This window comes from Oxyura jamaicensis, chromosome 5 (genome assembly GCF_011077185.1).
Source record: "Oxyura jamaicensis isolate SHBP4307 breed ruddy duck chromosome 5, BPBGC_Ojam_1.0, whole genome shotgun sequence".
Classification (NCBI taxonomy): domain Eukaryota; kingdom Metazoa; phylum Chordata; class Aves; order Anseriformes; family Anatidae; genus Oxyura; species Oxyura jamaicensis.
In genome coordinates, this window is record NC_048897.1 from 9,917,097 (window position 1) to 9,942,354 (window position 25,258).

The window sequence follows — 25,258 nt, forward strand, 5'->3', positions numbered from 1 at the left end:
GCCCCCGGGGGCCGCGGGGCCGCCTCCAGCGGGGGGCCGGGGCCTAGGCGGCGGCACCGGCTGCGCCCGGTAGGCCCCGGAGGTGCCCCGGAGGTAACAATGGGACGGGTGCGCCGCGGGCATGCGCTGCCCGGTGAGCGCCGTGCCGAGAGAAGTTGTGCGGCCGGGACGGGGCCGCCGGGCTGCTCCGGGGGGCTGGGGCTGCGCCCTGCCCTGCCCTGCCGGCCTGCTTAGCGGCTGCATCCAGTCATGCAGCCATCCGCCTGCACCCCGCAGCAGGTCAGGTAATGGAGGGGAGCTCATTCAAACCGAGGGCACCTGCCTGCCTGTCGGTATGGCCTGAGGGGCTCGTTACAGCCGGGCAGCGGAGCTGCTGCAGGGAAGGAGGGCACGGCCTGGTCTTGTGGCTGCTGGATGTTGCTGTAGCTGCATCTGGTATCTTACTACAGATACAAAACCTGGAAAACACGGTATTGGCATGCTCGGTGTCCGGTGTAATGTTAAGTACAAAGCGATTTTTGACTGTGTGCACGTGGTAGGATTTCTGTTCATTTTACATTGCAGTTCCTTGAACCAGGACTGAAGAAACACCAGCGGAGTTGTATTTTACGTGTCCTGTCCCTAGTGTGTAGGAACAGGCACTGAAATACACGGTTCAGTTGTTTTTACCTGAAGACGTAGGAGGAATGCAAGAACGCAGGTCTGATCCTGTGTGAAGCTTTGCTGTTTTTAATTTTCTCTCTGAGGCCACAAGTAGTCAGAGTTCACAATGTAATTTTAAAGCCTCCAGAAATCTCTTAACAGTCTTGTTTGTGCTGCTGGACAACTTGCATCATCTCAGATGGCCAAATGCTCTCCTCACTTTTTCTTTTTTTCTTCCCCTTGCTTCCTCTTGCATCCAGCGCTGAGGGAATAAACACTATCCTTCTCCTTTTCCTAATTTTGTTTTTAGGTTTCTTATTTTCAGTTACTTTTTTCCCCCCACTGCCGCATAAATCCCTGGGGTTAAAATACAGTCCATCATCTGCACAATTCTGATTGTGATACAGAAAACCTAATCAGAAGCAACACTGGCAGCCTGTTCATGAATGGGTTCTCTGTGCTATTATCTTCAGAACCTTTTTTTTTTCTTGGTAGCAGTAGTATAAACAAACAGCTTTACGCGGAGTGTTTCCCTTGTTCTGATTTGTCACCTGCTTCCGTTCATGATTAAAAAATGGATAGGTGCAGCCTTTACTTGAAAGTGCGTATGGCAAATTCTGGTTAGAGTAATTCACTTTTGGTTTTGAAAATCAATACTCTTCTTTGGAGTTTGGAGATTGTTACAACTACTGTTGTTGTAGCTCTTAGAACCATGTTGGTCAGCTGCAGTTGTGTTAAGTTTCATGTGGGGATGATGGGATGAAAAGAGGGCTGGAGATTATGCTGATGCCACATAAAACAGGAATTCTCTAACAGTTGCTTTATACCATATGGAGTTTTTTTCCGGAGGATTGTAAAACAGAGGACTGAGAATCATCTTTGAGGAAGTAGCAGTGGGTGGTCTGTAGAAGGAACCTATTATGAATAGTCTGCATAAAATGAACTTGCAGGAATTGCTTTTCTAAATCTCACTTAGGAAGATACTATTGAGTCCCCTTAGAGTAACTCAGTTCCTGTTTTTGTGTGCGTGTGTGATCTCTAATGTAAGCAATGCGTGCTTTAAAAGGTGGTATAGTATTGCCCTGCTAGTACTGTCTTGTATATTTTGTGTCTATATATACTTCAGCTGACTTGGCTAATGGTCCCGTGTGCTCATTTAGGGGAAGTGCGCTCTCCCTTAGAACAGGGCTGCTAGAAACCTGATGCTGTGCTGAGGCTTGGTATTCTTTTGTTGCAAAAGTGTTGTTTGTTTTCCTTGCTCTGTGTATTTAAATGCCTGTAAAGAACCTGTTGAAAACAGGATCCTTCTTCTCTAACTCTTTTGAAAGTGTAGTAGTTACTGTTGCTAAAGGATGACATTGCCTAGGAATGTAAGGTTTGCTTGTTCCCCTTGTCTCTTCCAGCTTCCTTTCATTATCATTTGAAGTATATTTGGCCCGAGAGCAAGGGTTGGGGTGTTAAATACTCCCCATTTGCATTGCGTTTTCTCTTAGTACTGTAACATCAATTAGTCCTGTCTTGGCTTCTGGCAATTTTTTTTTAGCCCCTTTGGATAAAAAAGGGACTTCGTTGGCATAGTTTAGGAAACTATAAAGCAGCTGAATTAAGTTAGCTTTTGTTTTGGAAGTTATGCAGCATACGTGTAGATCATGTATGTTAACATAAAATTACTGTGTGATTTTATGTGTATTAGATTGGGGCGGGTGGAGGAGCCAAGAGAGAGAGGGATTTATTCCATCCCTGTTTTTTCCAGAGTTTAAAGTAGTTTCATTTCAGTTTTTGTCCAAGTCAGACTTTGGAAAGTTTTGCAGCGCTTTATGTTTTCATTTTCTGTTCTTCATGACTAGAAAACCATCCATTGCTGCCAGTTTCCTTTTGAAGTAGTGAAGAGATCGCTTAAGTTTGTTGTGTGATGGTGCTGTTTGTGAATTTAATTCCCAGTAATACAATGTGAGCCATTGTGTCAGATGAATAAATTTATGGTCCTTCAACTTTCTGGGTGTCTTTGACACCTTTCACTGAATGCTTCATTACCATTGCAGATGCAAATGTTCCCCGTTGGCAGTCGGGCTACATAGCATAATTTAACATACGATTAAACTCTTCAGGATTGTTACAAGTGTAACTTTGGTATAAATCAAACAAGGAGTGCTTTACAGTTGTACGTCTTGAGTGAAGTTGTCGGGGTTCACGTTGCTCTACCTTTTCTCAGTACAGATAAGCATTTTGCTTCCGAGGTTGTAAAGAGTGTGTATGGCCCCATGGGGTGTGATGCACGAGATGCTGCTTAAGTACCAGTGGCAAATCTGAACAGCTGTCTTACTGAATCTTAGGACTTTGTATTGTGCCACTTTTTTTAAAAAAGAAAAAGTATGTTAGTAAAATTGTTAAGACCTGTGAAAGACTACAAAAAAAAAAAGTCTGGATAATTCAGATTATTTGCTGAGAGCTTTCTGCTGTGCTCGTTAATGTGTTCAGGGGGACTGGAGAAGAATGAGCAGTACCTCAAACAATGTAACCACTAAAAACTTTTTTCCAAGCTGGAAAAATGTGGTGTCATGACATAAGGCTGACACTGGTATGTCAGATTATATTTTTCTTTCCTAAATTAGATGTTAAGCACGTTGGAAACACAGTAGGAGCTGGGACATTCTGCTTTGGCGAAGTGATCTGCAGCCCATCGTCGCACGTTAATATCACGTCTCTGTGTGAGGCAGTGACCCACTTGGAGGAAACAAAACACCCCAAAATACTACTGTTTGTGTAGTAGCTGTTGAACGCTATTGTAGCCTAGCGTGATGCTCCAGGCCATATGATTTGGTTTAGTTTAATACAGTAACTGTAAGCTTGAGCAGCCTGGTTGCCGCTGCGTAAGCAGCGGAGTTGTTGGTGTATTAAGTGTAACAAGAAAAGTAAACAGTGGGAGCTGACCACTAAAATTTAAGATCAGGGTTAAGATAACTAGTGGAAAACAAGATGTGGCAGTTGATGCTTCTCTCCTAGTGCTGTTTCAGTGCTTTCCAGTGTTCCTTTCAGAATTTGCTCATGTGTAGCCTTTGTGCGGTACGTTGCTGATACTTGGTGTGTTTTTGGACTTGAGTGCAGACTTCAGAAATGCATTCCTGAAAAATCTTGCAGGAAAACGTCTAATTTCTGTACGACGAAGCATTTTTATACTGTAGAATGTCATAACACATAGAAATAAAAGCAAAATCAAAGACAACAAAATGCTTCAGTAAAAACTGACTCTCACAAGCATGACAAATGAAATAACTTCTGACAGTGTGACTGTAGAAGATTAGTTAGCCTTAGTACTTGTAAAAGTATTCTGAATGTTGTTTGATCATGATTATGAAATGGTCATGGGACAAATTGCTCTAGAACAGCAAGGGTGAGGGGAAGTGAACTTCTCTTTGAGGTCTAGGTGAGGTTAGTTTCACTGAGTAGTGGTGAAGACTCTGGTCCAGCAACTGCCACACATCAACTCATAATTGCAGTGCTCAGATAATCTTATTTTTCTGTATTTGATTGTCATTTTCTTTTTGATTTGATTTGCATTAGTTTGTGATAGTTGAGATTTCATCTCACGTCACGTTGAAGAAATAATGTATGTTGCTAGCACTGTTGCCATTTCTCATGCTGTTTTTGAAGGGATTGACATCTTTTTTCAGAAAAAAGGTTTCAAAGGAAACTTAACTCTAGTTCAGAGGATTTTTTTATTTTTTATTTTTTTAGCATTTTCAGTCTATTATGGGAAAAGAATAGTGTAAGACAATGCAAGTAATCTAGGTCTCTAACAGATCTTGCTTTGAAATATAGGGCTGCTTTTCTTCTCAAAAACACCTTTACAACTGTCAGTCACTTTTAAATTACCTTATATGCTGCAGGTTGTTGGTTGAGTGTAGGTAAGTGGAAGAATGGGGATGGAGTAGAGAAGAGAAACCTACAGAACTGGCTGCTATCTGTAAATGTTCTTTGTCTTGACCATCTGAATTGCTAGCAAGTTAACAATACACAGAAATGACCATGGTGCGCGCATAGGGAATGCAATAAGGGATATTATTTGTATGATCGTGTGTGCCATAAGGAGTACTAACAGATCCTCTCCCACCCCCCCTGAAATAATCTTTTAATTTATTTTTTTTTTTTTTATAATCTATCTTTAGTCTCTTTAGTCTTTTAAGAATGTTCATCGTTTCGGGAAGGATCAGGGTTTTTCTCAAGGGAAGTATAACGGAAATGCAATTAACTTTTTTTTTTTTTTTTTTTAATTTAAGCTAAATAGATTTTTTTCTTTGTTTAGCTTAGAGCAATAAATGTAGATCTCCAGACTGATGCTGCTTTGCAAGTGGATATCTCAGATGCGCTCAGTGAGAGGGATAAAGTGAAATTCACTGTCCACACAAAGGTAAAAGACTTTGTTTGTGCACTGAGTGTTTTCTTAATTATAGAAAAGAAAGTTTGTTTAACTTGTATTTACGAAGCAAGTGTAATTTATATTTCAAAGGAAATGAGAAAACAGCACTGTCTCGTGTTTAAGAGACTGTGGAGCTGTAGTGCTCAAGAAAATATTCAATGACAAAAAATGGAGGCTTAAAAAGAGCCTAGGAAAAAGTGGTGTTCTTTTTTTTTTGTACTGATGTGATATCATGTGACTGCTAGGCTTATTAATTACCCTGTTTGCAGGTAGAATTTTTAATACACCTCAATATTCTGTAGTGTAGTTTTTACTAGGCTAGTCATGGTTTCAGAGTCTAAAAATACATTTCATAATGAATTATATTCAAGAATCATTTTTAGTTACTGTTTGCGTCTGGCTTCTTTTTGTAAATTTAATGGTTCATTGATTGCAGAATCACAGAATAGTTGAGGTGGAAGATTGCTGGAGGTCATTTAGTCCCATGTCCTCCCCCCATTGCCACCATAAAACTGGGGTGAATCTGAGCAGGTTGTTCAGGGTTTGTCCGGTTGGGTTTTGAATATCTCCAAGGGTGGCGACTGCACAACCTCCCTGGGCAACCCATACCGATTTATCGATTCACTAATTAAGATTAGGGTAATTATTGCTTTATAAACTTTTTTTTGATCAAATCCATATCTGGATGCTTGGATTTTTTTTGAGTTATACTTTAAAGTTTCTTCAAGGGTCTTTTCATATGGTAATGAAAAACACTGACTTTTGTTTTTGTTTTTCTAAATTGTAGTTCTTCCTTTTCCCTTTCCAGAGTTCCTTACCAAATTTCAAACAAAATGAATTTTCTGTTGTCCGGCAACATGAAGAGTTTATTTGGCTTCATGATTCCTTTGTCGAGAACGAGGACTATGCTGGCTACATCGTAAGTATTACAGTTCTTTGATGTCCGTGGAAAACAGGGTGTGTAAAAAGCACTCCTGGCTTTTAAGTCCAGTGGAAATGGCAGCTGCTCATTCCTTCTAAAGGGAGACCTAATGCTTTACTGTCATTTTACACAGTTACGCAAAGTTAATGTTTGAAGAAAGCTTGGAGGAAAGTCACTGTAGTTGTCATACTTCTTGCCTTTTAGTCCTAAGGAGAGAGTACTTTAATCAGTATCTAGCATATTTTTAGTCCACAGTGTTGAAGTGTGGGAAAAGTGAACTGTATAACTTGGTGGTATTTTTTTTTCTTTTTTTCTCTCAAATTAAGCCAATATTTAACTTAGTTACAAGTTTCATGCAGCCTTTGTTTTAGCTGGAATGGCAGAGTGCAGTAACTGAGCTCTAGTAATTAGGCCTTTCCAGTTCTGAAGATCAGAGTCATAAATCAGTTGGAGGGGGGGGAAAAGGAAAGCAAATACCATCTATAACTACAGAAAACCTTAATGCATAACTTTAGCATTTTGTGGTTTATTTCAGGCATTTATGGAAGAGATGTCCCCAAAATAGTCACCTTATGACTGGGTGACTATTAAAAATGGGTGCTACTGTTCATACTTTAATTACAAATAGGAATACTTGTCATTTTGGTATGAAAGCTTTGTGTTTGGGTGAGGGGATCTGCTGATTCAGTAGGTAAATGTGTTAAATTTCTAATTGACTAATGGATAGGTTATGATGAATACAGCCTGTGATGTGTCATACCATTCTTGAGCTAGTCTTTTTTAGTCAGAAGAGCTATTTGAAGTGACTAGACCTTTGGAGTGGTAGTAACTAGCTTCAGACACTGGACTATGTAGATTCTGGCTTTTAGTTTTTTTTTGTAATGCATTAATGTAATGAGCAAATATCAGTGAACTTAAATTTTATTTGTTCTGTTTGTCTTTGTTCATGGCATTTCGGGATTAGTTTAACACCGGAAGAGAAAACACTGCTGTCAATATACTACATTGTAATATTAGCCTAGAGACTTGTTTATTGTGTGCTTTGTTACTTCAGCAGATAAATCTGTAATGTCAGCAGTGCTGCAAGAAAGAACTAGTGCCTGAAAACAACATAGAATGTGGGTTTTTGGGTTTATTATTTTTGGGAGTTATAAATGGATGGTTTGAAAAGAATTGTAGAATTCTTTCTTTAAACAAGGAACAATCTACACCAAATAAGTGAAACCATCATTTTATAATCAATTCTGGTTTAAAATTTTAATTCCTTGTATTGGTAAAGCTGGGTAAGGTTTAATTTCTGTTGTAATTTAACCTACTGAAGTCATTTAGCTAGTTCTTTAGTGATCTTCAAAAACATCTGGCCAAAATTGGCATAGTAATGGTGAATGTCTAACTCATTCAGGACAGAATTTACCCATAAATACCATAATGAATGACAACGTATGAAAAAGCTGCAGGCAAATTTCAGTTTCTTTACTGAATGGATGTTGTTTGACTGAGAAGTTGAGCAATTAAATTTTTTTTATTCAATTCCAGATTCCGCCAGCACCACCCAGGCCTGACTTTGATGCCTCAAGGGAGAAATTGCAGAAACTTGGAGAAGGGGAAGGATCAATGACTAAAGAAGAATTCACCAAGATGAAACAAGAACTGGAGGCGTATGTAGACTTGATTACTACTTTAAAAAAAAATAATGCTGTTTTACTATCCCGTATTTCTCATTTCACTGCAAAAGTTCTCTGAGATAAAGGCTTGAGTCAAGTTGCTACACAGCCAGCATTATCTTAGCGATCATGATCAGAGCCATTAGGAAAATTGTAGAAATCATTGCTTACAAATTATATATATATAAAAAAAAAAAAAACACGGACCATCTTCTGAAAAAGGAAGAAAATCAGCTTGTTCTTGAGAATTTTTAGTAAGGAAAAAAACTAGTTAGATCCTTTCCCTCACAGAACACTTGCAAAGGGAGGAGGTAGCCTCAGTCCTTTTTTTTCCTGGTGTTCACAGTTTTATAAGCACAATGAAAATTTAAGGCTTATAGATCCAGTGACTGAACTAGGGATTTTTGCATGTGGTGGGTATTGTAAGCATAGATGCCATCCTTCTGTTCCCCAAGAATATGGAGATTACTAGAAAATCTTTTTTTTTTTTGAGACTTCTGTTTTTTTGCACAGAGAGAGAATATACCTCCTGAAAATAGTATCTTTCCATACTACGAATTTAGTATGTGTTGAAACATTTGCAACAAGTCTTTTTTTTCCATACCAAGTTACACAGCAAAGTTTCTCCTGGCTCCATCCACTTTCCTTGTCATGTGCTCACTGCTTTGATCTTTTTCCTGTCATTGGTTTCATTTTTTAAGTGTATATTTACACTGCTTCTAGACTGCTTCTGTCAAGAGCTCTGAATTGGCAAGAAAAGTACATAGAACTTTTAGAAATGCTGCTTTCTCTCCAAATTCTGGTTGCTGTTGAGCAAATATCTTAAAGCTCTGTATTAGTGTTACGTGCAACATAATTTATTGCAGAGTAGATATACACTTCATATACAGAGAACTGGAAATTAGCAAAACACTATAGATTTTAAAGAATCTGTGGTTTTCCAGCGGCCCTGATCATGATTCTCTTGTGGTCTGGTTAGGGGTTGGATAACACAGAAAACTTTGGGTTTCTTCTACTGCCACCTCCATCCTCTGCATCCTCCTTTTTTGTCTTCACTGAATGACTACTACTGTCACTGAGATCAAACATCTCCCAACACTGGCCCTGCTGGTTTGCTGGTATGTAAATCTTAACCTCTTGGACATAATGGAAGCAGAAGTGTTGATTATCATTTCACCTTTTGACCTCAGAATGGGGGAAAAAGCCCCTTCTTCATTTCTAGAGAGGTTACAGCTTATTCTTTGGATTTGTGGAGCAAAAAGTTCTAGCAAACTTGTATTGATAAAATGCCTTCCTCTTAATTAAATCACAAATGAATAATCTCTTTAAAGTTGAGTTGGTTCACCTGGGCAACTGTGCAATTGTCATGGTAAAATGTGATTATTTTTTTTTTTGGTTGTACTTACCAACCACAATAACTAATTTCAATTTTAGAACCGCTATGAAGCAAGACGTGTAAGCTTCAGCCAAAAAAGGCTCAGTGCTTTAACATGGAGTAAGAGGCAGCTATTTAAAGAGCTAACAAAATGATATGAGCATTTAAGTAAGGAAGGAGGGTGCAAACAGGCAAGGGGATGGAGATGGGGAGGAAGGAAATTGCACATCAGCCACATATTAGCTAGTGTTGTTTGTGTCTCAATTTCTTGACTTTTGTGGAAGCAGGGAAAGGACACCTAAATGAGGTTACACTTACAGCAAACCAGTCAGTGTTAGTTAGTCTTAAAATTAGATTGTATTTGTTAAGTCCTATTTAAAAGTATCTGTAATATGTTAAGGCTTCAACCCCCCCCCCCCAGTATTAACATTGTGCTATTTGTTCATGTATACATAAAATATCAATGATAACCTCAACTATGTGAGCTTAAAATTTTGTATGCTTACTGAGGATCTCTTTAAGCTTCTCAGTAGGCTTTTCTCAGACTTTATTGCTTCAAGTGAAATTCTTATGTCTGTCTTGTTTCTTGTTTTCAGTGAATATTTGGCAATATTCAAGAAGACAGTTGCAATGCATGAAGTATTTTTGTGTCGTGTGGCAGCACATCCTATTTTGAGAAAGGATTTAAATTTCCATGTCTTCTTGGAATATAATCAGGATGTGAGTATTGAAAACTGAATTGCTGGAAGAGAAATTAAGATGGACTTTTATAGTAGCACGGAAAACTGATTAAGAGGGCTTTACCTCCTGGAGCAAATTGCATCAGTTACTTCATACCAGACATATTTGTATTTTAAAAGTTAGAAATTAATTTAGGTCTGCCAAGTTCATTCTGCTGCCACCTGGGGAAGCAAACGCTACATGTACTCTATCAGCATCAAAAGTATTAATGGAAATCAAATATGTTTTGGATTAAAAAGATTAGCTTCTGATAGTGATTTCATTTGGTGTTGTCCCCTCCTTGACTGGAATTTGGGGTGTGGAGTGAGGTTGGGGGAGTAGAAGAAACAAAGATGGAACACAGATTTTCAGGATTTAGAACTGTGGCTTCAATTTCGTTGCTCACAAAACCAGAGTGAATTTGTCATGAAATTGTATGATAAAGCCTTTTTTAAAAAATGTAGGTGACATTTCAATTGTTTTTGTTTTTCTCCTAGATGCTTAGCTACTGTGTCTATCAAAATGTTACGTGTTCATATTCTACAAATGCAGTAAAGGCAGAAAAATTGCAGAAATGAGCATTAAATGTTGAAGTAGAAAGCACTGATTCAATTGAGTACATGCTTATCTTCAAAATATATTACAGAGGATCCTTGTTGCTTGATGTAGATATGCCAGCTCTAATTTCCTAAACCAGGCAGACTTAAATGGACAGGAAGTGTATGAGCAGGCTGAAACCAATGTTATCCTTAGTCTAGTAAGGGATCTGAGGCTTCTGCACATTCTGAAAGTGAAAGATCTGTGATTCTACACTTAAGAGAGCAAATCCTAGTAATATTAGGTTAACTCATCAGCTATACTGTGCATGATAAATACTGTATTATTGATAACTGGAAGGTATACGTCATGCATTTAATATTATCCGTATCTGCTTGAGTAATACTGATTTTTTTTTTCTGGAAGAGTATTTTAGGTATAAGGACAGTCTAGTAAATGAGAGTAGTATGTTGTTCTGGGTTGCATGGTGCTCTGTCCCCATTGATGTAGGGTTTGACTAAGCAGAGAGCAGGAAAACTGGTTTAGGAGTAGCACATTTTGATATGTCCATCTATATTTAAAAGAAAAAAAAGCTTCTGTTGCCTCCAGGAAAGAACTAACATGATATATGAATTTGTTTTTCAGTTGAGTGTTCGTGGGAAAAATAAGAAAGAGAAACTTGAAGACTTCTTTAAAAATATGGTTAAATCAGCAGATGGTGTCATTGTTTCAGGAGTAAAGGTGATTGAAGCTTAACATATCAAGATAAAAAACATATTAATGTTTTTTTTTTTTTTTTTTTTTTTTCAATTGAAGCAGAATTTTACATAGCTACAATAAGGACATTTTAGCCATGTCTTTCAAAAATTAGAGGCAGTGCACGGGAAGGGACCTGTGCCTCTGAATGCAAAATCTCTGAGAACTATCTTAATAGCTTCTGTGAAAGGGGACTTCCAATATTCTTTCCTTTCCCCTGTTTTACGGAATTAAGCATTTTTTTTTCACCCGTAGATAGTTGATTATCTTTTTTGTTTTGGTCTGTCATTTTTTTTTTATGATGGGGAGGTGTGCTGTCTGACAGCTGCTCAGAGGTTACTAATGCTCAGAATTGTCCATGCCTTGTAACATTCTTCTACCTTCTCAAAGCTAGGCACAGCAGAGGTGACACTACATTTTCCCTCAGGGAAGACTCAAGAAGATAGCTGAGATGATGAAAATTCAATTTTATTTCAACTTTTCCTAAAGTTGAAAGAATGGTTTTATAACAAACAAATTCTGCAGAAGCTGATGATGATCTTTCTTTCTAGTGATAATTTTCCATTTGCAAGCAAGTTAGCAGAGCTAAAATTCCTAGTTGTAAAATCTTGAATTTCAGCTGTGCTGGACAGTGGATATAAGATACAACCATAGGTTAAATATGACTCAGAAAAATACAGAATTCAAATAACCAGCACTTACTATTCAAAACGTTCAAAATTGTTCAAAGCCTGTGTTGTAGCCTGTTATGTGTTTTTGAGCATCTGTACTGTTTTTGTTTTAATTTAAGTAAATGTGAACCAAATACCTTAAATGGTAATGCAATAACTATTTAAATTTACATACATTTACCAACTTGAAAGACATCTGTCATCAAGATGGGTGTTCCTGAGCTATAAGCTTGTATCGTCTCTGCTGCAGCCATACCATTTGCACAACTGGCTATCTTTCTACCTGCCCAACCTTTTTCTAGCTTGGTGTCTTATATTAAGTACTTGACATTTATCCGATTTTTCTGCCAACAAAGTGATAGTTAGTAGAGAACTTACTTTCTTAATTTCAGGTTTAGTTACCTAGACCTTTAAAATGCTCGCTACATATTCATAGTAAAACTTTAGAACAGGATAAAATAAGTGAAGAGGAAATTGATTTACATAAATGGTGTTTTAGACAATAAAAATAGATTTCATTTCCTGTCACAGCTATACGTGCAAATCTTCTCTGTATAAATTGTGCTACACAGAGTGAGTGAAATCTGAGGATTTTGAGCTTGTCCTTGTTTTTCTGCAGGATGTGGATGACTTCTTTGAACATGAAAGAACATTCCTTGTAGAATACCACAACCGAGTCAAAGATGCCTCTGCCAAATCTGATAAAATGACAAGATCACACAAAAGTGAGTCCTTCTTCCAGAAGGAAAACAGTACTAGCTAAAGTGCACAAAAATGATTTGTGAGGAGCAGTATTTTTTAGTTTTCTTTTTACATGTGAAAAGGGATCAAACTTCTCCAAGTGTAGTTTCCTGGTAATGAAACAAAGTTTAATCTCACTTTCAAGGTTTAGCCTTTGCTGTAATAGACTGGATGGAGTATGAACAGTGCACTGCAACACTGAAGGTATCCTCAGTCTTCATGCTGTCCATTTGAAGAGAAACAAAACTTTCTGTAGGAATACGTATTTTTTTGAAGTCTGATTCTTCTTAGTCTTTAAAATGTAAAGTGGGAAATATAGCATTATTTGCGATTTTAATCCTAATGAAGTTGTTCTTCATTAGATGAGCTTGCATTCACCAGGGTGCTATTCTTCACACACTACTCATTGTACTGCCTTGCTGAGGAGCATACTCATGTTTGGGCTGTTAGTTTTAGACAAGGAGGTCCAGTTTCCATTTTTTTCAGCCTTCTAGAATAGAGACTGGAATGTGTATTCAGTAGTGTGATTTGCAGGACACCTTCTGTTGCTGAGGTGAGATTCTCTGCTTAGCTATTGATTCCTCTTCCTGAGATGAATGCTAGCTAATAGTCATTTCTTGAAGCTCTAGGTGGTGTTCTCAATTGCAGAGAAAACAGAAACCTTTGGTTTAGGAGTGTGTGTGTGTGTGTGTGTGTATACATATATATGTACACACTTAAATCCTGTAAGTTTACTGGCAATTTTTATTAAACTGAGAAGTGAAACAAATTATACCTTTTGAAATTCTGGCTGGAAGATTAGAGCTATAAGCTGGGCAGCTTGTTTTGAAAATGGGCAATGTGTAGATTATAAATAACTTGCTTGTGATCTGCAGAGAGCTGAGCTGCAGTGCTTACGGAGTTAGTGACTTCCTATTTCCAGCAGAAAATGTATTTTATGTTTAAATATGAGGAGTAGATGTAGAGGTTAATGACTACCTAATACCATTCTTCACTGTAACCAGCTGCGCTAATTCCCTTGGGACATATGGAGTAATGAATTGTTGGACTGATGATGACCGACTCAATCTGTTAAAACAAGGTTGTCTTAATAATGAGAATTCCTTCTGATGGCAGTTTGATACAATAGAACTGGTTCTAGCTTCCAGTTTAAGCTTGAAGTTGTCATTCATAAGAAATGTTATAAATGGAATTCCATTTGTTTTTGTATCAAAGCATGTTCCTTTTAGTAAAACACCCACTCTTGAAGAAATAAAGGAACATCTCTTCCAGAAAGGAGAGGTATTCAGTGGTAAAAACAAGTGCTTCTTTTTTTGCTTCTTTTTTTTCTAGATGTTGCAGATGACTATAATAGAATTGGTTCTTCATTATATGCATTAGGAACACAGGATTCCACAGATATATGCAAGTAAGATTTTGTTAATAACTTCTGTGGGGGGCTTTCCAGGTAGCAGTCTTCAGTAGCAACACGCTGAGGTTGGTAGCACGCTTGCTATGAGAACAAAATTTATTATAGTTGTATCCCATTAGGAGATTTTTCCTTAGCATTCTAGGTAATGTCTATCTTCTCTCAAAATGAAATTATTTGATTGTAATTCCGTCTGCTGTTATGCTAAACCCTTGTTTTGCTTCCTTTGATGAAGATGCGCAACACTGTTCAACCTCCTTGAATCTCAAGTAGGGCTTGTCGTGTTTACTGTTTGGAGAAAAGCACATTCAAATTTGAGTGAAGGACACTTGATGATAGCATAAGACTGTTAACCAGTGTGGTGGTATTTGAACTTAAAGCATAAAGAATCCCTGAGGAGCAGTTCAGTTATTATTCTTAGTAAAATCCATCTGTTATGCTTTGTCTCTTACCTTTTATGAAGTTGTACAATTCCCAAATGTTTGAAGAACTACAATTTAAAAACCTTATGTTCTCAGGGTTCTGTAAATTACAATTATAAGGAGCACCTTTACAGCTTTTATTGCCATACACAAACTGTATTTTGAGTTATAGAAAATTGATTAGGCTGTTAAAATTATTTTTGTTGTAATACAAACTGTTTTCTTCCTACAGGTTTTTTCTGAAGGTGTCAGAGTTATTTGACAAAACAAGGGTATGTATTTTGAAATCTTTGTTTATATATTCTTTGTGTGTATCTTTGAAATGCCAGGATGCTTTGTGGCACTTAGACATGAGCATGTGGATGTTTTAAGGATGGTGCTACATTGAATATTGAAGAAATGTGTACTAGGGAGTGAAAAAGCGTAAGATGTTTTGTAAAACGATTGATCCTTATGAGTATTCAGTCTACTAAATTTTTCTTGGCAGTCTTTCTGTCTTCTGTGTAACAAACTACTGAAGCTGCTGTACACCTTAAATGCTTAGACTACCTTCTGTACTTGAAATTGGTTATCACAGAACCTGATAAGGAAAAAAGAAATTTAATCCTTAATCCAAAAAAATGGAGGACAAATTGTTTTTTTTTCTGAAGCCAAGACCTGTTTCTACAGAGGCATGCCACATACTAGGAAATCTTCTGAGTGAAGTGTATGCATTTCCTAAACAGTTGTATCCACAAAAATGGGTATTTTAAAGAAAATGAAATCTGTGAAATTACTTGCTTTGACCTCAAATGTTGCCTTTTAGAATTTCTGTTTCAAAATTAAGATACTTAAAATGCACTTACTCTGTTTTGAATTTCATAGAAATTTTTGTTTTAGATACAATTAAGTAATCTTATTGAGAAGTAGTATTTTAAACCATTTAATGCAGTGTAGTTACCCAGCTACTCTGCAAGGGTACTTTAAATGTTTTCCTTTGATCTCAAAAATTACACAACTTCTTGTGCAACTCTTTATACTACAGAAGTTGTTTCTGTGCTGTTTCTCTAGTATATGTATAGTAGAAATTGGAAAAGAAAGTTTTGTTTAAAATAGTTGTCAATTATTGCTCGCATAGTAGATTATTGCTTACATTTTAATACAAAAGACTAAATCTGTTTCTCATGATGCACATTTAAGTATTCTATCACAAATGCATGATCTTAGTTTTTGAGAAAGACTTTTGAGAAATCTATCATGCACTATTGTATATTTTATATTGTATTTACTTCATACAAATGAATGTCTGATGTCTGGATGTTTTTAAATTGATGCTTTTACTTACTGTTTTTCCAGAAAATAGAGGCCCGGGTATCTGCTGATGAAGATCTTAAACTTTCTGATCTTCTGAAATATTACTTAAGGGAATCTCAAGCTGCTAAGGTGAATTTGTTGCGTGTTTAATGAAGTAGTGTTTTTTTTTTTTTTTTTTAAAAAAACGGGGGGGGGGGGGAATTTGCCTAGAGAAAAACAGTATGTTTCTTTAAAAGTGGATATGTTATAAATACTACCACCTCCAATCTGCTATTTCTACCTCAACTGTAAAAATTGGATTTTAACTGCATTGCTGTTCCTTATATACAGTAATTCTGGGATTGTGATCCACTTATCAAAGCTAAGTCATACAGTATAATTAAAAACAGTGGAGGAGCATTTGATGAATTTTTCAAGTTGCTTGTAGACTGCAAGCAGTTCTACTCATTTTTTAATATAAAAAATGGATATTCCAGATGCTCTGCAAGTGCTGATACAAAAACATGTGGGCCAGATTTGATATTCTATACCTACTGAGACTCATTCTTAATACGACAGAATAAGGAAGTGTCTGTATTTAAATCACAGCAATAACTGTTGCACAGAAAAAGAATACTGCTGTCTCTTAGGCCCTGTGTGTATTTCTAATCCATAATCTAAATATAGTTTGTTTCTAATCTCAGAAGCTGTGAAATTTCCAATGATTGCCTCTTGTTAGACTTTCTGCAGTATCATCTAAGCCATCTGGTGCTAGCTTCTGTCAGACAAGATGCAGACCAAACAATATTAAATTGCACGTCTGATCCAGTATGGATGTTTCTGTGATTTGCAGAATGAAGTGAATGAAAATTATTGAGTTATAACTAAAATACAGGAAGAAAGACTAAAATTAATCTGATTTTTTTTTCTTATTACTTGGTATATGCTAATAAAATCCTTGGGTAGATTCTTGTAAACTTTATACATCCTTCATGCTCTTTCTGTAGGATCTCCTATATAGAAGATCTAGGTCACTAGTGGATTATGAAAATGCTAACAAGGCATTGGATAAAGCAAGAGCAAAAAATAAAGATGTGTTGCAAGCTGAAACTACTCAACAGATATGCTGTCAGAAATTTGAGAAAATATCTGAATCTGCAAAACAAGGTATTTGGGTGGTCTTTGATCCTACGTTACTACTTGAAAATTAACAGATTTTAAGATACTGTTAATGCAAAGAATCTTTTGTTCGGTGTTCCCTTTGCAAAGTATTATCTTTTCATCAGTACTTATTTTGGAAAGTTTGAATGTTATTTTCATTTAGCTCTGATAGTTACAGTAGTCAATAATATCAATGTCATAATTGTTTGGCCGAGCAAAGTTTAGGTACAGATTGTTTTTTACCTCTCTTATATACGTAGTATAGTACATGAAAGGATAATTGCTAGCAGTAATGGCAAACCTGACTCTTTTTCAAGTACTGTTGAAATCGCCATTTTGGTTTTATGCATTCTTCTGTCAAGGCAGCAGTTGGTGGCAGCAATGATACTAGAAAGGGGGAGTGGTCGTGGAAAACAGAGTAACTTTAGAGAAAATCAGTATTATTTACATGTTGCCTCTTTCCTGGAAATTATTTTTTTTTGGCTAAAACTGTTGTAAGTAATCATCTGACTCATTTGGGGCAGATTTGTACAATGTTTAAACACCATGCTCTTCTGTCTTTATTAGTTAAGAATTGTTTGACCCCGTAAATTTGGCTAATGATTCCTTTAGGTAAGACAGTGGAGGATGTGTGAACCTATCAGCCACAAAGTTATATGCATAAAGCATACTTGTTTCGTTTGTTCTTCATGCTAGTTTTAGTTAGGCATCTTCTGTAGAGACTTTCATATATCAGCTTTGAGAGAATAGTGCACATGGAATAGAAGAATTACATCTTAAAAAGCATCCATGTTGCAGTCTTTTTTCAAAACAAGCTTGGTGTCCACAAAAAGTTAGCTAGACATGGAGAACTGCAGTGATGGTTTGCTTCCTTATTATAAGGATGTAGCAGTACCTTTGAGTCTGGGATTAGCTGAGATTGTTTTTGTTTTTTTTTTTTCCTGTTGCCCCCTCTTACCCTCTCCCTACTCCATTTTGAAGGAAAATCAGTTAACAGTTAAGGGCACTAGCATTAATACTGTTAATGAATCCATCTTTATTTTATACAGAACTGATAGACTTTAAGACAAGAAGAGTTGCAGCATTCAGAAAAAATTTAGTGGAACTAGCAGAACTGGAATTAAAGCATGCTAAGGTAACTGTGATCCCTTTTGGCCTTTATTTCAAGTGGTTTTAAATATTATTTTCTTGAATAACCAAAACAGCTGTGTGAGTTTTGTGTGATACATGCTCTGCATCCAAGAAAGGGGAGTTTGGTAAGCATTCTCCAAGAAGGTGAACTTTCTACAACTTTCTTTAATATTTAAAGAAAAGGAGTGTAGGATAATAGCTCTAGGGGACTGGTGTGCCTTTGGAAAATTCATCTCCTTGAAGACAATTTTGGCTGCAGTTTTACGGTTCTCCGGGTCTTTCATATTTATTGCTGCAGTTTGAATACTTGCCTATTTTAAAAACCTCATTTCATCATTTACAGTGAGATAGGAAGTGGTTTCTCCTGTTGTCCAGATGCTGAAGGCTTGATGTATACAGACAGATATTAAGTGTGAGATCACACAGAAGGCCTGTCAAAAGTTAGGGACTAAAGTCAGATTGGTTCTGTATGTGTGCTTTTTGAGTGTTCTTTTTTGCCTTTAAACAATGCTAACAAAAGAGAAATTATATAGATAGCCTTTTGAGTAAAATAATTTATTGCAAGAGATAAGGAGTGTGTACTGTCCTTAAATTTCAGTGTATTTGATTCTTTTAATCCATATGAAATTACTGTTTTTAATTAGGCTAGCTGCTCTGATTTGCTACACGAGTATAACTATCTTACTTTAACAGTCCAATAACAGAAAATGTCTTTCTTCAAAAAGTCAACTCTTCAACATTTTTCATTCACCTGAAAATGTGCTAAACACCGAGATTTGAATCACCTCAGAATATAGGTGTTAAATGGAGTAGTTAAGAGATTTGTAATGTTGGTGAGTTAACTTGTTCCCATCTTTTGGGCATCTTTACGCTCTTTTCAGTAGTATTGACAGTGTCATCCTTCATTTTGTGAAACCCATCGATTGTAAAACTAACATACTGTGAAAAGCTTCTTGGGGCTTTGTGGGATTTTTTTTTCCCCTAATTAATATGTGTAGGTTTAAGTTCAGTTTGATGGGCTATTTTCCTGGCAAAGTAACCAGTAAAGTTGGAATGCTCAACTCCTTTTTCAGATGAGCAGTGCTAACTTTAATGTGCTGTAGCAGAAAATTGGCAATTCTTTCCCTCATTCTTAAAACTTGTAAAAACTTTATTGACTATTCAATATTGTATCTGACTTCAATATTGTATCTGACTTCTTGCTGAATTTCTTGCTTGCCTTGGAGAAAAATGTTTGAAAAATGTCTGTCTTCTAAATTATTGTCAATGAATCATTTGTGTTAACTCTGTGCAAATCAAAATCTTGCAATGATGTTCTCCTGAATTTTACTAACTAATAATGAAAAGGGTGGGGGAATGTCATTTATGTCTATAGCTTTCAACTTAACTTGATATGTGCTTCATGAGGTCTTCAGTTTACATGGAAGAGCTTGAAACTTTTGAGCAAGTTCTTCATTTGTCTCCAGTCTGTGTTTAGGACTTGGACCTTCAGATAGTGTGTGTCTTACTTTGTCTTAATAAGTTTACTAACAAAATGAGGCTGTAAGAAGCTTTGAACTCTAGCCCTCTTGTTTGTTTGTTTGTTTGAACCTCTTACCTATTTTATCAGGGAGCACTGAGAATTGCTAAACAGTCTTGAATATTTAAATATTTTCAGTTGAAGGGGACATTTTGACAAATGATGACTGTTCTTGGAATGTTAACAAACATTATGACTTTTTTGAGCAAAAGGATATTTTGTTTCTCATTAGGTTTGAAAGTTCTGTTTTTTTCAAAACCTATGTCTTGTGTTTTATTCAACACATGCAACCACCGGATTAGTTTGGCTGCTATGCTGTTATTTTTATAGATTCTCAGTTGGGTTACCACAGAATTTACAAGTGCAATAGATTGTTTTTCTGTCTTACCTAATGGGAGATTCTCTTACGCATTTGAGGATAATCTTATGGATAGTTTTCTAATCAGTCTGTACAGAGTATTGAAGAACGAAATTGTTTGGCTGAGACTGTCTTTCTGAGGTACTTCCATAAAATGAAGAAAGATGAAAAAACTTGATTTTTTTTATAGCATTGTCCCCTGATGTCTGAAGAACGATGTTAGGGGAATCTGGGAATGTAAAGGTTTTTCCTTGTGCTGGAGAAGATTTCTTTTTGTGTACTTGTTCTAATGCATACTAAATAGTCCTGCTTTTGAGTGGGCTAAGCTGGGTTTTTAATAGTCACCTAATTCTTCTTGCAGTGGAGCCAAAAGAGGGCTGGTAGAAATGAAAAGAAAGCTACTTTTTTTCCTGCAGGCAATAAGTTCGTCAGGTCAGAACAAAAGATCCCTGCTTTAAGTTTCTGGACAGAGTGCTTTGCCTCATGCTGCAGCAGTCCTCGTCTTCACGCTTTTGTGGCTTTTGAAGGCAAGTGAAGGCTTAGGTGCTCCAAACTAGGAAGCAGGCTTGGCAAGGGGATCTGGAGCACAGCACTTCCAGGCTTGGCAATGTGCGCTGTTGTTCAAGTCAGTGTGCTCTTTCCAGCAAAAAGCTAATGCGGGGGAAAAAAAGTGGGTGGAGAGGGCTGGGAGCAACAGATAGCAAGAGCCGGCAGCAGTGTATAGTTCTTTTAATGTGGCTTTTTTTTTCTGGAATGAGTATCTCTGGACTAGATGTCATGCAGATGCATCTGGCTCTGAATCATACTAGCTGTATGGCTTCTAGACCTGCAGTTGCCTGGCATAGAATGCACAGAGGTGAAACCTGCTCAACCTGAGAGGTTGTCTTCTGTGAGGAATTCAGCCACAATGAACACAGCTGCATGACTTACTGTTACGAGTTTTGCTCTAAGTTGAAAGAAAAGCACAAATCCTAAAACACAGCTGTGCTAGAAGTCAGTGATCCAAGTAGAGAAGGTTTTGAAAGTTGGCTCCCATTTCCTGTGCTACATTGGACTGTGTGGCTCTAGAAAATTGGAGGGTGATGAAGTCAGACGTTTAGCAAATCAAGGGCGCGCTGTATGCACCAATATGAAGTATACCAGCTATGCCCAGTTTTTACTACTTCTGAAATACTTGTTACAATCTGCTGATATGCTCTTAGCCTCTCCTGGTTGCAGTTTAGTCCTTCAGGGAAAGCTAAAAATCAGACTGTGGCTTGAGGATTGCTTAAAGTTGATGCAAGTGCAGGCTACTGTCAAGATGGATGATGTTGACTCTGGTCCTCTACCTCATCTTGGCACTAATGTGTGTGCAGCTGTGTAGTAAGATGGAGGTTTTTTTTTTTAAGCTTTACTCTCTGTCTTGTTTTCACAGCATTCCTTGTGTCAAAACACACAGTTTTAGCTGGGAGGGTCTAGGAATAAAAGGGAGCTTCCTCCTCATCGGCAGAATGGACTCTAGATATACTTAAAATAGCTGTCAAACGGAAACATTAGGTTTGGGTTGGTCTATGGTAAGCGGACCTAATGTTTCTTTATCTGTAGCCAGTCTTTCTGATTGTCTCTCCAGGTAGGGTCTGTCTAGTAGTTTGCTGGTTATGTTACAGCATAAATTATAGTTGTATTTTATTTGCAGATCAGACTTTTTAGTATTGGAATAAGGAATATTGAATGCAAAGGTAACTTATCTGTTGTGTTAAAATGATTTTTTTATGATTAGTAATTGATACGTACTGTGATTTTAGGCTAGCTCTGTTTATGACTTAAGGCATCAGTAGCTTACATAAGGCCTTACGCATTCAAGCATGTTGTGCAAAAGCTGTGTTTAAACCTATTCTCTATTTTAAACCGTTGGATTTTGAGGTGTTCTTGTGTTGGGCTTCATGTTTAAGAAGGAAGGATTGACAGTCTGAAACTTGGTGGAACTGCGGAGGTTATAGTCATATATTTACAGCATTTAGAGCCTTGGCTACACTTCATGTTATGACGCATGAGTTTTAACTAAGCCACCTCCCTAAGAAAAAAAGACATCTTCCACAAATACTGATGTATACAGTCTTGCCTCTGGACTCTGGTGAGAAAAGATTTTGTTGCCATACTCACAACAGATGTGTGTTTGGGATTGACAGAAGGGAATAAGCAAAACACAAAGCGAAGGTTAAATGCTTTCTAAGTAGTTTTTTCTTACTGATTCTGTCACCACAGTCTACCAGTAACAGTAATTCCTAGAGCTCAGGAGTCCGAGTTGGCAAGACATGCTTACCTGAGTTTGAAATTATAGGACTTTCTTGAGCTGTGCTGGTGCAAGTCAAGTCTGTCAAATCTTGCAGCCAGAAGGAGGAATAGCTCACAGCCTCTGTTGTCCTTGATTTATTATAATTTAAATAAGCTTGTTCTTCTGAACTTTGCAAATTTAATGAAAATGAATGATGTGCCTATTTGTAAAATGTCAGTAGACTGACTGAAACACTTAGTGCTACATAATGGCCTGCAAACTGCAGATATTTTGTGCTGCTACTGAACTGTAAAGGGATGGGCGAAAGTTGACTAGTCACACCTTCATTATAGGCAGCAGGCGTGCAGTCCACAGACCTTCTTCAGGCTGAAGAAGTACTTCATTCCTATCATGACTTCACTACTAGCTAATAATCAACTGTTACAGTAACAGAGACCCTGGATTTACGAGTTCTTTTATACACAACGATGGGCCATCAAGTCCCTGTGTGTCTCCTGTATATTGAGCTTGTTCATATCCCAGAACTGCAGGCCTAGTGAGGTAGCTTGTGACTGTCCTCTGCCATTACAGACATAAAAGGACAAAAAGCTGTTGAAGCCTTAACTGAAATAGCTGTCTTCTGAATGAGACTTAAAAGGGGTCAACGGACATAAATGGGAATCTTCTGTTTTCATGTAGTTAATTATTTAATCCAGATCGTAAAAACCTTAACGGGGGATAGAGCTCTGATTTCTGACTCTTTTAGGCTGAGGGACAAGCGTCTTTCAGCCTAACTACTACAGGTCCCTTGGAATGCTTTCAACTGAAAAAATAAGAGTGACAAATTGTTCAGTAGCTGCGTGGACATAAGTCAGTCTGTGGAAAGGCTGCTTTCCACAAACACAGCCTATCCTTGAACAGAGCTTGGAGCTTAAGTGGCTGCTCTAGTGAGAAGATACTGAGTGCTGAGCACTGGTTAACGCTTCTTGACCCATTTAAAGAATGCTGAATTCATGAGTGCTTCTGTTTTGGGAATAATGCAGTGACAGAATAGTAGTGATACTACATTTTTTAAAAAAGCACAGAACTTCTAGATCTTTTGCAAGAAACTTGAGAGGAAATAGGGTAACAAATGCTTGTTTTAGAGTCTCAAGTTCGTAGTTCTATGTAACAATGTTCTTACAATCAAAAAAAAGTGATTTGACATGAATGTCTCTACATGCACTTAATATCTATCTGTTCTCCTTTAATGATGAGTGTAATTGCTGTTTAAAAAAATATATTTTTACCATAAGCCTAAAAAGAAAATAAGGAAATGTAATTTTTTTTCTTATTTTTGCAGGGTAACTTACAGCTGCTGCAGAGCTGCCTGGCAGTGTTAAATGGTGACACATAAGCTACGCTCCGTCCTCCCACTAACAAGGGCTGCCCTCCTCTGGATTTTGTTTTCATGACTTTAAATAGGCATTTACAGTTCCCTGGAGAAATCATTTGACAAAGTGCACATAAGCAAGCTCCTCCTTTCAAAAGAATTAAAACAGACACCTGAAAGTAGCTCCAGACTATACGAAGCAACAGCGTACTTGTTATTCATACATATTCATGTTTATTTAATCATTATATGCTTTCATTGTTCAGAAACCAAATGCTCTGTTTTTGTGAAGCTAGCCAATAATATGTTCATGTTATGAATACTATGATACAGCTGCCAATCTTATTTACCTTTGTAAGTAATTTCTGAAGTTCACCATTTGAAGTACATTGTTCAAATGGCTTAAATATTACCATTAGAGATTTGAATATTGTTACTATAATACATTGTATACACTGTCTTAGTTTTTTTTTCATGTACTGATATCAAGAAATTTAATCGTTTTTTTTCGATTGTGAACATTTCTTAGAAGTTTTGGAGAACTTTGTGTAACCTTTATAACTATGATTTAAAAAGAAAAGCAAATACATTAGTATGTTTGCCTTAACTTGTAGACTAATCCAATTATTGTAAAATAAACCATGAAATCAATGATTTTTCTAAAATTATGCAGACACTGTATCATCTATAAGCTTAATATTTTCTAGTAAATCAGATTAATTAGACTTCTCTCCATTCATCCTGTAAAACCATTGAGTAAGTACTAGATTGGTCTGACACTTAAGTACTCGCCTGGTGCAATTTTTCGCTTGTGTTCTCAGGTTTATCCATTTGCCTGTTTGTGTGTGACTTTCCTATCCAGTGTACTTATGTCTTTTTTTTTTTTTTTTTTGAGTTTGTTGGCTGACTGCATTTTCTTCAGCAGAAATGCTTTTTAAGGGAACTTGCTGCTTTCTTTCCAGAAGGGGGACATAAAGTAGCAGGAGCATATTCAACAAGTGCATAAATTCAAGAAAGGTAATAGAGCCCCACTTTGATACAGATAAGAAGCTTTACTTCAGAAAATAAAAAGTGAAGGTATAGCCAATGGAGGAATGTCTGAAAAGGATCGCAATCTGTTAACTGGACTTAGAGCTCTGAATACTTTATGTTGTTTGAATCCTTGGTCTTTCATTTGTTGTATTGCTTTCTCTCACTTGAACCATGAGTCTTTTCCATGAGCTGCTGTTCTTCTGTATAATTCCAGAATGTCACGAAATTAGGCTTTACTTGATGAGTTGTTCTTTGCAGTGGGATTGCTGCTTTATAAGAGTTTGCAGACCTTCAGTGGAGCAGCGGAGTTCTGGTGAACGGGGTTTCATGTTTGGAGATGCAGATCAATGTAAGCTGATGTCTCTGTATTTACAGCCTCTCCTGTACTGCAGCACAGAGGTTTGTTAGTTTTGTGGGGCGTCTGTTTGTTTTTTGTTTCTTTTCCGAGTAGGGTGAATTGCACAGGATAGTATACTTCTCCTGCAGCGTTGCACATGGAACATTTCTAAGGCAGAGAAGTTCCTTGGCTTTACATGCTGTTTGCATTGTGCATTGGGTTGCGGACGCATAGCCTCAGACTTTGAGTTACCACTGCCCAGTGGCTATTAGCAACTCCTGTCATGTATATAATGTTTTCTATTAACAGCTACTACAATACTACTGTGCTGTTCATCTTCCAACTATTAAAGGTATAATTCCTAAGGAACTCATCTATAAATAATAGACTATAAGGGACAAAGACTAAAATGTACATACAGTTAACAAACGTGTAAATATTTTAAGTAGGATCGTGGGAACGGTTTTTAGATTAGTCCTCGTTGTTCAGTGTTACTAGCTCATTAAATTTTTTTCAAGCCTCTTGGTATCGGCTGTGTCTCTCCAAC

General features: G+C 37.1%; 1 protein-coding gene across 2 annotated transcripts; it reads left to right on the plus strand.

Moving 5' to 3' along the window:
* Window positions 1-4,911: 4,911 nt before the first annotated feature.
* SNX6 (sorting nexin 6) lies at window positions 4,912-25,231 on the plus strand. Of its 2 annotated transcripts, XM_035327046.1 has the most exons (12): window positions 4,912-5,050; window positions 5,868-5,978; window positions 7,518-7,639; window positions 9,617-9,740; window positions 10,923-11,018; window positions 12,324-12,429; window positions 13,778-13,853; window positions 14,508-14,547; window positions 15,611-15,697; window positions 16,555-16,714; window positions 17,758-17,843; window positions 23,313-25,231. In XM_035327046.1, the coding sequence occupies exons 3-12, from the start codon at window positions 7,596-7,598 to the stop codon at window positions 23,364-23,366; spliced, it is 873 nt and encodes a 290-aa protein (XP_035182937.1). In that variant the 5' UTR covers window positions 4,912-5,050; window positions 5,868-5,978; window positions 7,518-7,595; the 3' UTR covers window positions 23,367-25,231. The 2 variants fall into 2 exon arrangements, with proteins under 2 accessions (XP_035182937.1, XP_035182936.1); XM_035327045.1 differs by lacking the exons at window positions 4,912-5,050; window positions 5,868-5,978 and adding an exon at window positions 8,625-8,763.
* The last annotated feature ends 27 nt before the right edge of the window (window positions 25,232-25,258 follow it).

What these genes read in the sequence shown, in the direction of transcription:
- SNX6 (XM_035327045.1), top strand. Translation starts at nt 8,705, where the DNA reads ATGACTACTACTGTCACTGAGATCAAACATCTCCCAACACTGGCCCTG. An exon ending in TCATTGTTTCAGGAGTAAAG is followed by an intron (nt 11,019 to 12,323) that starts GTGATTGAAGCT and finishes GTTTTTCTGCAG; the next exon opens with GATGTGGATGACTTCTTTGA. An exon ending in GATTCCACAGATATATGCAA is followed by an intron (nt 13,854 to 14,507) that starts GTAAGATTTTGT and finishes TTCTTCCTACAG; the next exon opens with GTTTTTTCTGAAGGTGTCAG.